Source organism: Plectropomus leopardus, chromosome 17, assembly GCF_008729295.1.
Source record: "Plectropomus leopardus isolate mb chromosome 17, YSFRI_Pleo_2.0, whole genome shotgun sequence".
Lineage (NCBI taxonomy): Eukaryota > Metazoa > Chordata > Actinopteri > Perciformes > Serranidae > Plectropomus > Plectropomus leopardus.
The window spans coordinates 31,310,501-31,324,935 of NC_056479.1; the positions used below are offsets into that span (position 1 = coordinate 31,310,501).

General features: G+C 42.5%; 1 protein-coding gene across 1 annotated transcript; it reads left to right on the forward strand.

Annotated features, from left to right (window-relative positions):
• Positions 1 to 948: 948 nt before the first annotated feature.
• LOC121956833 lies at positions 949 to 13,142 on the forward strand. The gene is made up of 8 exons (XM_042505230.1): positions 949 to 1,005; positions 2,721 to 2,822; positions 3,244 to 3,325; positions 7,516 to 7,657; positions 8,335 to 8,464; positions 9,451 to 9,475; positions 10,000 to 10,080; positions 11,363 to 13,142. The coding sequence occupies exons 1-8, from the start codon at positions 949 to 951 to the stop codon at positions 12,574 to 12,576; spliced, it is 1,833 nt and encodes a 610-aa protein (XP_042361164.1). The 3' UTR covers positions 12,577 to 13,142.
• Positions 13,143 to 14,435: the final 1,293 nt, after the last annotated feature.

Here is a 14,435-nt window from a genome sequence, read left to right on the forward strand (position 1 = left end):
TCATAAAGCCCAACCCGTCCTTGCTCATGAACGGACCAAACTAAAACTCAAAGTTTTTGCCAAATACATTTTTCTAAAGTATGGTTTCTGTGCTTCATGGTAGTTCTCATCATCCTTGTGTTTGTTTTTCTTTAGATTTTAATTTCACTTGGTTATTTGATGCCATTAAAAGGGGATTTACCATCATGATTGACACTGCGTGTGCCAATCAGTGTGCTCACAAGCAACGACGCTGCTCATGATTGGTCGGACGCATATTGGCAGGAAGTCGAGATTGGTAACATGCGGTCTCTGGTTCCAAATGACGTTAGCAGCACAAGATGGCCGCTGTCGTATCCCGGGTATTTTGACTTCTCTTTTGCATGGTGGAGTTTAGTGGAGACGCGTCGTCCATCTTTTTTTGGCTTTGTGTCGGGGCCACTTTTGCAAAATGACAGGAGGCCAGGGGCCAGTCGCAGCAGCTACATAAGTGTTTCAAGGATTTTAGGAGGTTTCTGGGATTTTAGGACATTTCTTGTATTTCAAGATGTTTCTAAGATTTCAGGACGTCGCCAGGCTTTAAGGACATGTGTAGGATTTTAGACCATTTTCAGGATTTTGGGGCAGTAGGTGCTTTACTAGGACCTCTGTTGGGGGGTGCGGAGGATCCTTCATGGGCACTTTTTTAATAAAAAAGCTCTATTTTGATGCTTTTAGAAACAGAAGGGGTGCTAACATGATTTACGGGAGATTATTCTCAGGTATTTGTGTAAACGGTGCTTTTTTGTGTTAAATGCTGGATGGATAATACAGGCTGTAATGACAAGGGGTCACATGGACACCAGTCAAAGAGGCGGGGAACCAAAGCATCACACTGTCACTGCGTGTCACTGTCACTACTCACAATGTAATATTTATTCCCACTTAAGGCCAGTCGCAGCGTTATCTAATCACTATTATCCTGTCCTCATGCCTGCAGTGATCACACGGGGTCAGAAACTCAGCACGACGCCGTCTCCTCATTTGGTAAGATCTGAAGTTCGGTTTCTCTACGTGGGGGGTGCACTGACTCATCAGGCAGCGCTGAGTGGGGCCTGAAGCAGAGTCTCCTTTATCTCTAGTGAACTAACAAACAGTCATTAATGCTAAATGATGATACATCTCTGAGGCTTCTGGAGCCGCTGACTTCAAAGAGCCGGTGCTCGGCAGCGAGATGCTTTGATGTAACGCGCACAGGAAGTCTGTCACAGGACTGTGAAGCGCCGAGCATTGCTTTATATTAAGCCCTCGTGTCTGTGGAGAGAATTCAATTGAATAGATAACAACCTGGATAAAGAATTGCTGCGTTACAGTTCACAGGATGATCTGCATTGAACATGAGCTTTTCTTCTTTCTTTTACCGTTTTTTCTTTCCCTTACGTTTGTTTCTCTGATCCCACAGCAGGTATGAACACTTCAACAGGTGGAGCTAAAGTGCACGTTAAAGAGCGTTCAAAGTGCATGTGAGGAATGTGAGCTAAATCTATCCACAGCTGTCTGCCCCTCTCTCTGCCTCTCTGAACCGAGGCTGGTCCTGGAAAAGGCTCCGATATTTAATCTGTGAACTGATCGATATCTGTGGAGAGTCAGAGTCTCTTTATCAGTCCTCCTCGCTCCCTTTTAGTAAGTGCTGCTCCATCCATCGATAATTCCTTTCACCTCCTCCTCATTATATCAGCTCTGAGATACTGAATGCTGCCAAAGTATTTACCTTTTTCTTTAATGGAAAAAAATACTTTTGTCCTGCTGTCGTAATACACACCGTATCATCAATCCCACTGTTTACTGCATCCATCATAGACTAAACTGGAATTACAATATTGTAAAGTACTTCTTTTACAGTAAGTATCCATATTTGTTGTATTTTGGATCATGTTTTCGAAAAAAAAATATCCATTTAACAACTTCATATCTCTGTTATCTCTTCTGAGGCCCGGCACGGACGAGGCAGAGAAGAACCAACAAATGCTGTGAGCTGTTGTAGTGGAAATGTCTGTCTTTCCGTTTCTACTTTCGCCCTTTCACTGTCCACTTCAGGCTGCCTTAAACCAACTTGAACTTTGACCTCGTGTCAAAATAATCTTGGCGCACCAACATTGTCTCACGTTGCTTCAGTGGAACGGTTGCACTTGATATTGCATCCCCTGAAGTGAGTGAGCACACAACATCCCCCATTTTACTTTTCTGGACCGATAAATCAGTAATCTGTAAAATGACAGGTTCGAGGGCCGCAGTGGAGCAGGCATGACCTCAAATTAAAAAAAGAAGGCAAGTTTTGAGCAGAGCCAGTGAGGGCTGGTGAGGGCCTGCAGAGTGCCAGTGAGGGCCTGCAGAGGGCCAGTGAGGGCCAGTGAGGGCCTGCAGAGGGCCAGTGAGGGCCTGCAGAGAGCCTGCAGAGAGCCCAGGCATGTTTACAGCTTACATTAAGGCTACAGATACAGTGTCAGCATGCAGACAATGTGCTGTGTCACTCAACTATTTCTCTCGGCATCCCTGCGCTCTGCCAGCTGGATCTCCCCGCTTTAATCTGTCCGTCACGTTGCCTAAAAATACCCCTGCCCCCCCCCCCACCCCTCTCCGGCTCTCTTTGCTTTCACACAGAAGACGTCCTTGTCTTCAGGGACCATGACTGCATGACTGCAGAGGGGTGTTACTGAGAAATGATATTAAAAAGCGGGTGTAACCCACCAACATAAGCGCAGAGTTCTTGGATCCAGTTCTGCCTGTTGCTCATAGCAGCTGTTTTAGTTGGAATAACTCAAGTTTTCTTTGCTGCTAAAAGAAAACTTACAGGGAGACTTCTTGTAAGTGAGGGGTAAGTGCGGATAACATTACTGGAAATATTTCATCAATTGTCTTTTTTGTGTGTTTTAGAAAACAGAAATGACCTCCAAGTCATGTAAATCTAAACGCAGCATGGATGGTCTGTTGCTTTCAAAAGTTTTCACATTTCCTGTGACAGCTGTGGTAGGAAAGTGAGTGGAGTTGGGAGTGTTGCTCTGCATGCGCGGCACTGTGGAGGTCCTGTCCTGCAGTGGACACCAACACAGTGGATTTTACGCGCCAGCCTTATCAGCTGAGATTTCCTCCAGTTTTCCCTCTGCTTTAACTGTCTACTTATCTTTGATGACACGCCTCAACAACAGTGACAGGAAACTGGCTCAGAGAGCCTTTCTTTTTTCTCATGTTTGCTCTTCAAGGATTTAAGTTTTTCTTGTGTCACAGGAGAGGTGTCGGCAGCAGGAAGAGGAGACGCAGCTGACGAGGGACACAGAGGAGGAGTGGTGGAAGACAGCCAAGGAAAAAGGTGATTTAAATTGCTTAAACGTTTAAAATATTTCTGTGGTTTTAAGTTTTCTCATTTGGAACTTTGCATTACTTTTTTTTTTTTTAAGTTTTGGAAACTTGACTTATTCGCTCTCTAAATGAGGAGACTGATGCCATGCACAATAAATCAATCCTTCCAGCATGCTGCAATGTCACAGCAATTAACGCAGATTTAACCAATGAACACTGCACACCCTTCTTATTTCGTCCAGTCATGCAACTTTTCAGCAAATCTAACCAATCATTGTAGTTTCCCACAAGGCATCAAACTCACGTCCTTGTTTCTGGCTGTGAAGACGCAGACGTGCAACAGAAATGTCTCACTTTACCTACACAAAGTGCTGCTAAGGGCCGCACAAGGAAAGTCCCTGATATTTTCCAGGAAAACAGGGACAAAATAATTGCTATGAATGCTATGTTGCGGTGGTTCACAAACAACATCGACTGACAAAAGTTTTTCTCATGCAAAACACACTTAGAGAATAGCTGAATGCATGGACAACAGAAAAGACAAATCTACAAATCCAGATCTATTGCACTTGTTAAAAGAATCAAGGTGAGTTCAATTAAATATGCGGGGTTAGTGGTAAAGTGACTGTGTAGACATCACTACATGATAGAGGCGTGTTTGCTTTCTTGCAAGACAAACTGTGTGTGTGTGTGTGAGTGTGTGTGTGGGTGAAAAATAAAACAGTTTAGGAGTAATAAAATGTTTAAACATGGTATAAAAAATGTTGCCTTTCATACTGACAACAACAACAAAGAATGTAACTATTTTTTCAATTTTCACATTCACCCACAATTTCATTGCATAAAAAAACATCTGCAACATTGCAACACGCACTGCAATGTTTTAGGAAAACTGTTGTGAAATCCACAATAATGGAATGGTCACATCAAAACAATCCACACACACACACACACACACACACACTTCTGCTGCAGAGCCGTGTACACAGCTCTGCTATACTGTCTATGTGAAAGCAGTCTGTTTAAGCAAGTTTACTCGTGTTTGAAAAACTAATGTCCACGAGCAAATTTTTAAAAAAATGTTAAAACATTCCTTCACTTCACATCACTTTTACTGTGCTGCTTCCAGATGCCTTTCACAAGTATTTTAACCTTTGAACCCTGAGCTAATTGCTGTGATTTCTTTCATCACATGGGTAAAAGGGCAATGAGTGACTTGGTAGGAAATGCTACACAAATTGCTGGAAATTACTAAATTCAGAAAGTTATCTTCTAAAAAGCTAGGAAAAAAGGTTTTTATTAATGTTAAGGTAATATTCTTGTACTTTTTACTATTTTCTTTCTAATTTTTGGGTTACTTCTTCTTTTGTTGCTCACTGCCTTCCTCCCATGTCTTTTGGCTTAGGTTGTATTTTAACGATGAAAGCTCTTTTCTTGTGAATGCTGTGAAAACTGAAGGCTGGGACCCTCCCATTTCTCTCATTGCTTTTCTTTCCAGCTGCTTCATGTTAAAAACTGACCACCGCTGCATCCCACCCTCACGTCATGTGACTTCTGCCAAACTGAGCTGCTCCATAGCCAACGCCTCGCCCAAGTGTTCAGGGTGGGGTCGCTTGAACTTCAGTATGACTCTGAATTACTCTTATCAGGATGTTGTTTCGGTTAATATGTTAACCCTTTGAAACCTGAGCAAACTGGCTTGATTTCTATCAAAAACATGGGACGAGCAACTCAATGAGAAATGGCCAAAAATTAACAAGAAATCAGTGAAAAAAAAGGTTATGAGAAAATTAAGCAATAAAAACAGAAAAATAAAAACACAAGAAAATGACCTTGAGAAAGTGCTAAAAATTGGAATACCTTCTCTTTTAAATTACGGGAATTATAAATAAAATTTTATGGACATCTTTCCCTTGTTTTTAATATTAAAATAACCCCCCTCAGCTAGTTTTCTCATCATTTCCTTGTCACCTTACACTAATTTTTTTTTTCAGTTTGCAGGATATTTTTGCAGAGTTGCTCAGTATGTTTTTCACAATATTTTTGAAAAAAAATCAAACCAATTTTCTCAGGTTTCAGAGGTTTAAATGCTAGTAAAAGGCATCTGAATGCAGTAAGAGAAAACTGATGTTGATCCAGATGTTAAAGGGTTAATATCTTATTTAAGATTTATTTCAGCAAAAAGCAAACAAATAAAAGACAACAAAGAAGCAACGAGCCAAGCTGCTTTTCCATGTTTTTTTTTTTAAAGAAATCACTTTTTTTTCAGGTGTGGATGCAGCACAAAAATTCTGACATTGATCCTGGTGTTAAAGGGTTACATTAAAACTCTTTCCAATGTTGAAAACACTCAGGTGATGTCAAAAACTGAGAGAAACTAAAAAAAGGGGAAGTGGTGATGTAAGAAAAGCAGAAAAAGGACATTATTTTTGCACTGAGCCGTTATGCATCACGTTCACTGTTCCCTGCAGGACGTGCTCTTTTGAAAATAAACAACACATAACAACCTAAAGTGTCTGTGAAACCCAGTGCTGCACCGTGCACACTGTAACAGCCTCCCACACAAACAGCGTGCAACACATTTCTGCTTTCTCCATCCACCCGCTGCCTTGGGGCGAGTGCATCGCTGGCGGCAGGGACAGACCCTCCCCCTGCTGCAGCTGAGTGACTTCAGCCTAGAGATACAACAACACTGGCTTCAGCTTTGTGCCACAATTTGTCACTTTCTCTAACTTAACAGTACATTATCATAGCATCTCTGCTGACTGTGTGTTTTTCTGGTCCTTCTCAACAACAGTGAGGCCTATGCATGCGCACATGACACAGATCTGGATCAATAAAGTTTGGGGCTAAAAAAGGGGCCATTGTCAGGTTTCAGGTTGTCACTCCGGCTCACGCCACAGCTCGGCGTGACTGACAGCTTGTTCCTTCACTCCGGGAGCAGCGTGTCTGAGGGGCCTGTGGCGCAGAGCTGTGACACCTTTTCACTGTCACTCTCAGACGACAGCAGCCTGCCGGCCTGACTCATCCTCACCGAGATCCAAAATGGCAGCACCACAGGCCTTGTTGGGTCTGTGGAAGGAGCCAAAGTGGCAGAGGAGCGCTGCCAGGTGGCGAGCCGGCCGTCTCGATCCCCTGAGCGATAGCTGCTGGTTTGTGTCAACACAGGCAGAAGGCTCAGTGTGCGGTGTGTTTGTTTTGGTCATGTCTCTGTTTCTGTTGTGAAATAAGCTGTTCACAGAATAGACGCAAACAGCTATTGTCCAATCAGAGCTTAGCATCGGTAACGAGGCACAGCAGGTTGGTTAAGCTTTGGGTTTTTGGGCTGTAGTGAGCACGACACTCTGAATCCAAAGCATTTGGAGGGTAGTGTCTTTTGTTAACCTTTCCAAAACCAGACACAGAGAGCGTTACATTTACCAAACACTCTTAATTTCTGGTATAAATAAAACTGAAAATATAATACAAACGTATGTTAGCTAGGTAGCCAAATAGATTTGTTAGAATCAAATCTGATCTTACATTTGTCCTTCTTCAGTCTGGTCAAATTCTGTCAAATACGGCTGCTTTCACAGTGCTTTTGGCGTAAGAAGCCACCTTTTGGGTCCGCATGATACCCTGCTGGTTGACATCATCTGAGAATGCGGTCGGACCATTTGTGGTGTTATTATATGCAGCTGGATGGCCGGACAGCCCAGCAGCTGCAGCTGTGTGACACGGAGACGGTCAGTGGAAAATGTGGCCAAACGGAAACTATCGCGTCTGCATGATACACTGCTGGACGGCGTCAGGCTCAAACGCTGCCAGTAATGACGTAACATAAGGAGCAGGAAGGTCTTCATAGGGCAGGCGAGAGAGGCTGAATGTGATGGTTTAAACATGTGCCACCTTCCCCTGATCCTAACCATTCGCGCCAGCATGTGCTTCTGCTGATGTCCCGCTTGCTTGTCCCAGCTTGCCATCAGTTAATGTTTTGGTCTCTGATGTCTATGCATGTGACGACCTTCGAGGCTGAAAAATGAAGCCAACTCTGAAGTGCCAAAATATCCACTTGAGGCTCCAAGAGTGAATCGGTCCCCACTGACCCCAGTGTTAAAACACTACTTTATAGCATAAATAAACATCTTTACAGCCTGGCACAAAAAATGTTTGAGAGCTAATTTCAGCATTTGTGACAACTGTATACTGTGTACTCAACAGTTCATGTTAAATTAAGGCTTAAAGTTATGCAAACTCAAGCCAGGGTCGCTCTGAGTGACAGGCTGTCTGCCGATAATGACCCGAGCTCACGGTCAGATATACCCATCGCTCCGCCACAGCTCCACCCTCTCATCCAAACATGGTAACCTCTGACTCCAAAAAAAAAACAAAAAACAATGACCAAAATGCCAAACTCAAGGCTTCAATCAGCACTCCACAAAGCTATGGCTAGTAGCCCAAACCATTATTTATATAGGCAATGACATGAGCATTTAATAATGTCAGGTTGTTCCAAAAGTAAAAAAAAAAAACTTTGTAAAAAGAGTAATCAGAACAGTTTAAAGGTTTTTGTAGTGAGGGATTACTTTACATACATTTACTAAAGTTTAATACCAACATCAGACATTATGAAATTATGAAAGAAAATAAGTCAAAAATGAGAGATCCCCCTTACAGTCTTTAAGTGTTAGAGACGTACACGATTTGGGGACTGTGTCACACTTGTGGTTTTAAGTATGTTTAGTGTGCACTCTGCTGGCACACAAATAACAGTTTTGCAGGCTTTACATGTCCATTTTTACAGATAATATTTACCATGCAGCAGCAAATAGGCATACAGTATTTTTGTCACAGATACACTTTTGTTTTCACCATGAAGGGATCAAACAGTGACAGTCGCAGTGATGGATCAGAGCCAAGGACATGATCGCAGACGACTCACAGTGTCTCTTTTTATCTCACTCCACTGCCCTAAATAAATTCAGCTCTTATGTTCATCTTTTTGTGTTAACAAATATTATGTGTGCCAATGTTTGTCAGGGAACAAACCAGAAGTCAAAAGACGCCCGAGGACGAGGACGAGGACGAGGAGGCAGCTGATGCCCGAAAAGAGGAACAAGAAGAAAAAGAATCTGTCGACTGCACAGCCAGAGCACACGGCCACTACCAGGTGAGACAGACTAGAGTACATACACATACACACACACACACACACACACACACACACACAAAATAGCCTTAAATTTAAACCAACTTCTGCAACTTTCTATCCAACAACATCCTGATTGTCTTGCAAAAACAAGGTCTAAAAAGTTCCTCCAATGACGTATCATGAATAAAAATGAGTAACCGCGTAATGATTTATCGCTGTATGAGTAAATCTAAAGTGGATTTTACTATGAATTTGGCAAATAATGAAACAAATGTCCAGCTTGTTTCGAGGAAGTTTTCATTATTATATCGCAAACTTATGAATGTGTGTGAGGAGAGGAGGAGAGGGGAGGAGAGGAGAGGAGAGGAGAGGGGAGCAGAGGGGAGGAGAGCAGAGGGGAGGAGAGGAGAGGAGAGCAGAGGAGAGGGGAGGGGAGGAGAGGAGAGAAGAGGGGAGGGGAGGAGAGGGGAGGGGAGGAGAGGAGAGGAGAAGAGAGGAGAGCAGAGGGGAGGAGAGGAGAGGAGAGGGGAGAGGAGAGGAGAGGGGAGAGGAGGAGAGAGAGGAGAGCAGAGGGGGAGGAGGAGAGGAGAGAGAGGAGAGGAGAGGAGAGCAGAGGGGAGGGGAGGGGAGGAGAGGAGGAGAGCAGAGGGGAGGAGAGGAGAGGAGAGGAGAGGAGAGAGAGGAGAGGAGAGGAGAGGGGGAGGAGAGAGAGAGGAGAGGAGAGGAGAGAGGGGAGGGGAGGAGAGGAGGAGAGGGGAGGGGAGGAGAGGAGAGCAGAGGGGAGGAGAGGGGAGGAGAGGGGAGCAGAGGGGGAGGGGAGGAGAGCAGAGGAGAGGAGATCAGAGGGGAGGAGAGGAGAGGAGAGGAGAGGAGAGGAGAGGAGAGCAGAAGGGAGGGGAGGAGAGAAGAGGGGAGGAGAGGAAGTTGCAGACTCAGTGTCTGATTTAAGTGTCCAACCATAGAGAGCACTTAAATTGTCTCGTCTCTCGTCTCTCGGCCTGCAGGCTGACGAGGACAAGGACGTACAAGGTAAGAGTCCAGCTGGACTGTAATCAGCATCAGCTTCCGTCTCCTCTGTGTCACTCTCCTGTCCTCGGTCTATTGTCCCCAGACGGAATATAATTTAAAATATAATAACTGAGCCTCTGTGTGGAGAACCGTCCTTTATATGAGGGTGACAGGATGGAGCCGCGGCTGAGAAACAGCTCTGCTTTCACTGTGACCACATCACGAATGCTCTGCTGCAGAGGGGCAAAAGTTTATCCCTTTAACCAGTTTATCCCTCATGATCCTTCAGCCAACACGACCCATTGTGCAGTTAGTTTTTTAATTCTGCTCGTGGGGATTGCAAGTTAGACTTACCAGCTCCTGTGTGGAGTGTCGTAGGTCAGCAGCTCCTCAGGGGTGGATCACCATGTGCAGCTTGTTGTGTCAACCAAACCTGCACAAATGAGACAAAAAGGAAACTAAATCTCAAAACACGTGCCAAGCAAATATCATTAATGCTTTTATGCTATTTTCACATTTTGAAATGATACATTTACTTTTTTCAGTGAATAAAGAAACTGAGGATCACTTCTCTGTACAAATGGCACAAAGGACGTTTCATGAAAGTGAGCAAGAAGGCCGATCAGGTGAGACGCAACAATGAACTCCTTTGTCATGAGTGCAGGTGTTGAGTATTAATGAGCGACCTGCAGCTCACACTGAGAACACCCAGCTAATGCATTCAGTACTTTAACCCTTTGAAACCTGGATCTTGTGCTGTGTTCAGATCTTTTCACAAAGTTTTTGACCCCTTTAAAACTGGTTTGATTTTTTTCAAAAAATGGGAAAAAGGCAATGACCAGCCTGGCAAGAAATGTCCTACAGATTGCAGGAAATTTGTAAAAGTAACAAGAAAATTATCTTTAAAAAAGTGTTACAAAAGAGGGGAGGACTATTAGAAATGTATCCACAGAATGAGGAAAAGTGTCCTGAAAAACTTTATTCAAAATTATAATAATTTTATAATAAAAATTATGTTACAGAAAAAAATAAAAATAAAATGAACGCATTTTTTTTTTATGTAAGCATTTTTAGTTGTTTTTTTGTTGTGTGAATATTTTCTGGTTTGTTTGTTGTTGTTTTTTTACTTCCTTATTTTTTTTCTGGAAAGGAAGGAATTTAGGCTCCAGCATATGTCATTTGCAGTAGTCTGGCTCTTCTCCATGAAGACCTCTTTATTTAATGTGGCTCTGCCCTCAGGGTCCCACTTAATGATGAGGTGAACGTTATATTTAGCCCAATTTGTTATTTCTGTTGGTTCAATTTTTATGCCTGTTGGAGGGTTGCGTGGAGATAAAAGCCCGCTATGTTCGGTTTATTGTGTCTCTATATTGTTTATTGCGCTGGCTCATATTAATGACACACAGACATTTACATGTACAGCAACTGACTTAACCCTTTGAAACCTGAGCAAACTGGTTTCATTATTGATTTCTTTGAAAACACATGGGGAAAAAGGCAATGACCAACTTGGCAGGAAAATGTCCCTTTTTTTTTTTTTTTTTTTTTTAAATTTAAGAAAAGGTGACAAGAATAAGAACAAAAAATTAGTGGACTCAGAGGGTGGTGATATAAAACAACATTAGAGAAATATAATTGGCCATTTTTTGTTTTTGTTTTTTACAAAAAAAAAAAAACAAAAAAAAAAAAAAAAAAAAAAAAAAAAAAAAAAAAAAAAAAAAAAAAAACGAACTTAGAGATTCTGTTCTGCCGCCTGTGTTGCGTTCCTGGTGTTATATATAGGTTTTCGTTACCATTTCCTTGTTTTTTTAATAATAATATTCTAAATCTAATAATTTCTTGCAATTTAGGAAACAATTCATAAAAGTTGCTTAAAGTTATTATTCTGTTCCGCCTCCTGTGTTGCAGTCCTGGGGATGGTGGCAGTGCAGGTCGAGAGAGACCCTAAGACAGGCGCCTCCGTCATCATGTCAGTGGCCCCCGTGTCCGAACCGGCCGGTGCTGCCCCGATGTCTACCACGATCTTTGACGATGGCAGGAAAAGCATCCATGCTGTCGGCGGGTCGGGGATTCAACCCTCGACTGAAGAGCTTGGGCAGATCTTGAGCATTGTCGATGGCGTCGGGATGAAAGTTCTGCTGGATGAGGTGACGGTCACGCCAAACAAGGTGGAGACAAAGACAGAGATTGTCGATGAAGCTCAAGAGGGAGAAGTCCTGTCTTTTCCCGCCTGTCACGCCACTTCAAAAGAGGACAAGACGCAGTTAGAAATCTCTGGAGGCTACGACTCAGAAGTTGAGCTGGAGACAGAAGGCTATGCTCTTAGTTTGGGAAACAAGGAGAATAAAAATGACAGTCTGGCGGTCGAAGACGCTGCAGGAGAAGTCGATATCGTGGAGGATCTAAGGTTCACGAAAGCTTTTGGAAACACCAAGATTAAAAAAGAGGACAGCATGGTGGTTGGAGATGTTGCAGGAAAAGTCAACATAGTGGAGGATCTAAGGCTGAAAACAGCTTTTGGAAACAAGGAGGATAAAAATGAGGACAGTGTGGCGGTGGGAGATGTTGCAGGAGAAGTCGATAACCTGGTGGATTTAAGGTTCAGGAAAGGTCTGGGCATCACCAAGTATAAAAAAGAGAACTGTGTGGTGTTTGGAGACGTTGCAGGAGAAGTCGATAACGTGGACGATCTAAGGCCAAAGAAAGGTTTGAGAAATATTGAGGATAAAAACGAGGACAGTGTGGCAGTGGGAAAGGTTGCAGGAGAAGTCGACAACGTGGAGGATCTACCGCTGAAGGAAGGCCCCGTCACTCTCGTCTTCCTGGGATACACTGACGCCAACCAAGCTCAGAGCCAAGAGGACCAGGAAGGCAGCACGATCGCTGTGGAGCGAGTGATCATCACCGAGGACGGAGAAGAGCACGTCATTGGACCTGCACCGGCTCCAGCTCGGGCAGAGAAAGACGCCCCGGCGCTTCAGGATGTTCATTTGGACGAAAATGGTGTCAAAGTCCAGAGAGAAGAAGACGATAAGAAGCTGGATAATTCATCTCCTCCCGCTGCAGCAGATGGAGGAGAAACCACCAAGCGCAAGTCCTGTCAGTGCTGCTCTGTCATGTAAGAAATGACTGAAGAAATCCTTTTTAATCATGTCAGAAGTGACTGATGAGAGAGAGTAGACCACCACCTGGCGTGGTCGTATGAGCGTTTTTGGCTTTTCACTTTGCCAAAGAAAGAGATATTTATCATGTATTAGGAGTTTGTAACAGCTCTGAGGGACTATTAAAATCCACTTCCTCCCTCTAGTGGACAAAGTGGAGAGTTTCAACATGCAGATCAGTTCATCTCAAACGTCTGTGCTTTAATGGCCAAAAATATTACGTGTTTAACGTTGCTCAAAAAATGCAAAAAGCCAAAGAACAGAGGTGTATTTTACAGCTTTGGGCATCAGTTTTTCTAACACCAATCATGGTTTGATTTATTATGTTTACTTTCATGTTGATTTGAAAATAGATTTTAAAAAATAATGACGTGTAAAATTCTGTGATACTTTTTAAAATTTCTTTCTACTCAGGGCTGTAGCTAACACGCAGTACAACTAACAATGTGTCCAAAAATTAATTTCAAGAGGGGTTTGTACAATTTTATATGCATTTTACATTTTGAGCTTTTTAACCCTTTAAACCTGAGCAAATTGATTTTTTAAATTGATTTTTTAAAAAATATATTGGAGGGCAATGAGCATCTTAACAAGAAATAGCCCACACATTAGCAAGAAATTAGTGTAAAAAAAAAAAAGAAGAAAAATAAAGAAACTAATCGAAAGAAAGTGGTAAAAGAAATTCAGTTTATTATCACTCTTTTGTTTCTATTATGAATGCAGCTTTCTGGACATTTTTCCTCGTTTTTCAATCATATCTAATAATCCATCCCAACTCATTTTTACAAAATTTCTTTTTCAACCTTCACTAATTATTTTGCAGTTTGCGGGACATTTCTTGCCAAGTTGGTCTTTGTGTTTTTCCTGTGTTTTTGAAAGAAATCAAACCAGTTTTCTCATGTGTCAGATGTTTCAGCACAAGAAAACTGATGTCGATCCAGGGTCCAGTCTGGTTTACGTGTACTTGAGTAAAAAAAAATAAAGATGTCAGTTTGGGTTCATTTTGCATTTAAACAGCTTGACACCCATTCAGCGGTCAACTAACTGGTTGATTTTTAGGGGAAAAAAATAAAAGCAAAATTACGTGAAATGCAATAGGCGTTTCCTTTTAGTCCGGCACTCCATTGAGTCATTTAGCTTTAGCTCTGCATATTTAAGGGCTTTTCATTTATAGAGATGGTGAAATTTTAATGTTTTGTGATGTAAGTGCAGTATACATTTACATTTGCAGCATGCCCTTTGTATCACCTTTTTCACCCTGTGTACTTTTTTTGGCTGTACTTTATTGATTGTCATTCTCAACCACACCTGCAGCCTGTCAGCCTGCGAATTGTGTATAAACAGAGGTGTGGTTTCAGCATTTTGACCTGATGAAGATCCAAGTCAAAATGTTGTCTTGATTAAACTTTATTCTGGTATGGAATAGGTGTGCTGGCATTCATTTTTTAAATGTATGTACATGCTCATTTTTCATAGCCTTGCAACTATGTGCTGTGTGTAAAATTAGCAGTTTTCTACATCAGCTTTAAAACTGCATTAAAGTAATTGTATAGGAAGATAAAATTTGTCAAAAATATAATTAAGTCATAAAAGTACAAAGGCCGTGTTACACACTGAGGCCGTGTTACACACTGACACTGACGCCGTCTTACATGTGTTACACACTGAGGCTGTGTTACACACTGACGCCGTGTTACACACTGACGCCGTGTTACACACTGACGCCGAGTTACACACTGAGGCCGAGTTACACACTGAGGCCGTGTTACACACTGACGCCGAGTTACACACTGAGGCCGTATTACACACTGACGCCGTCT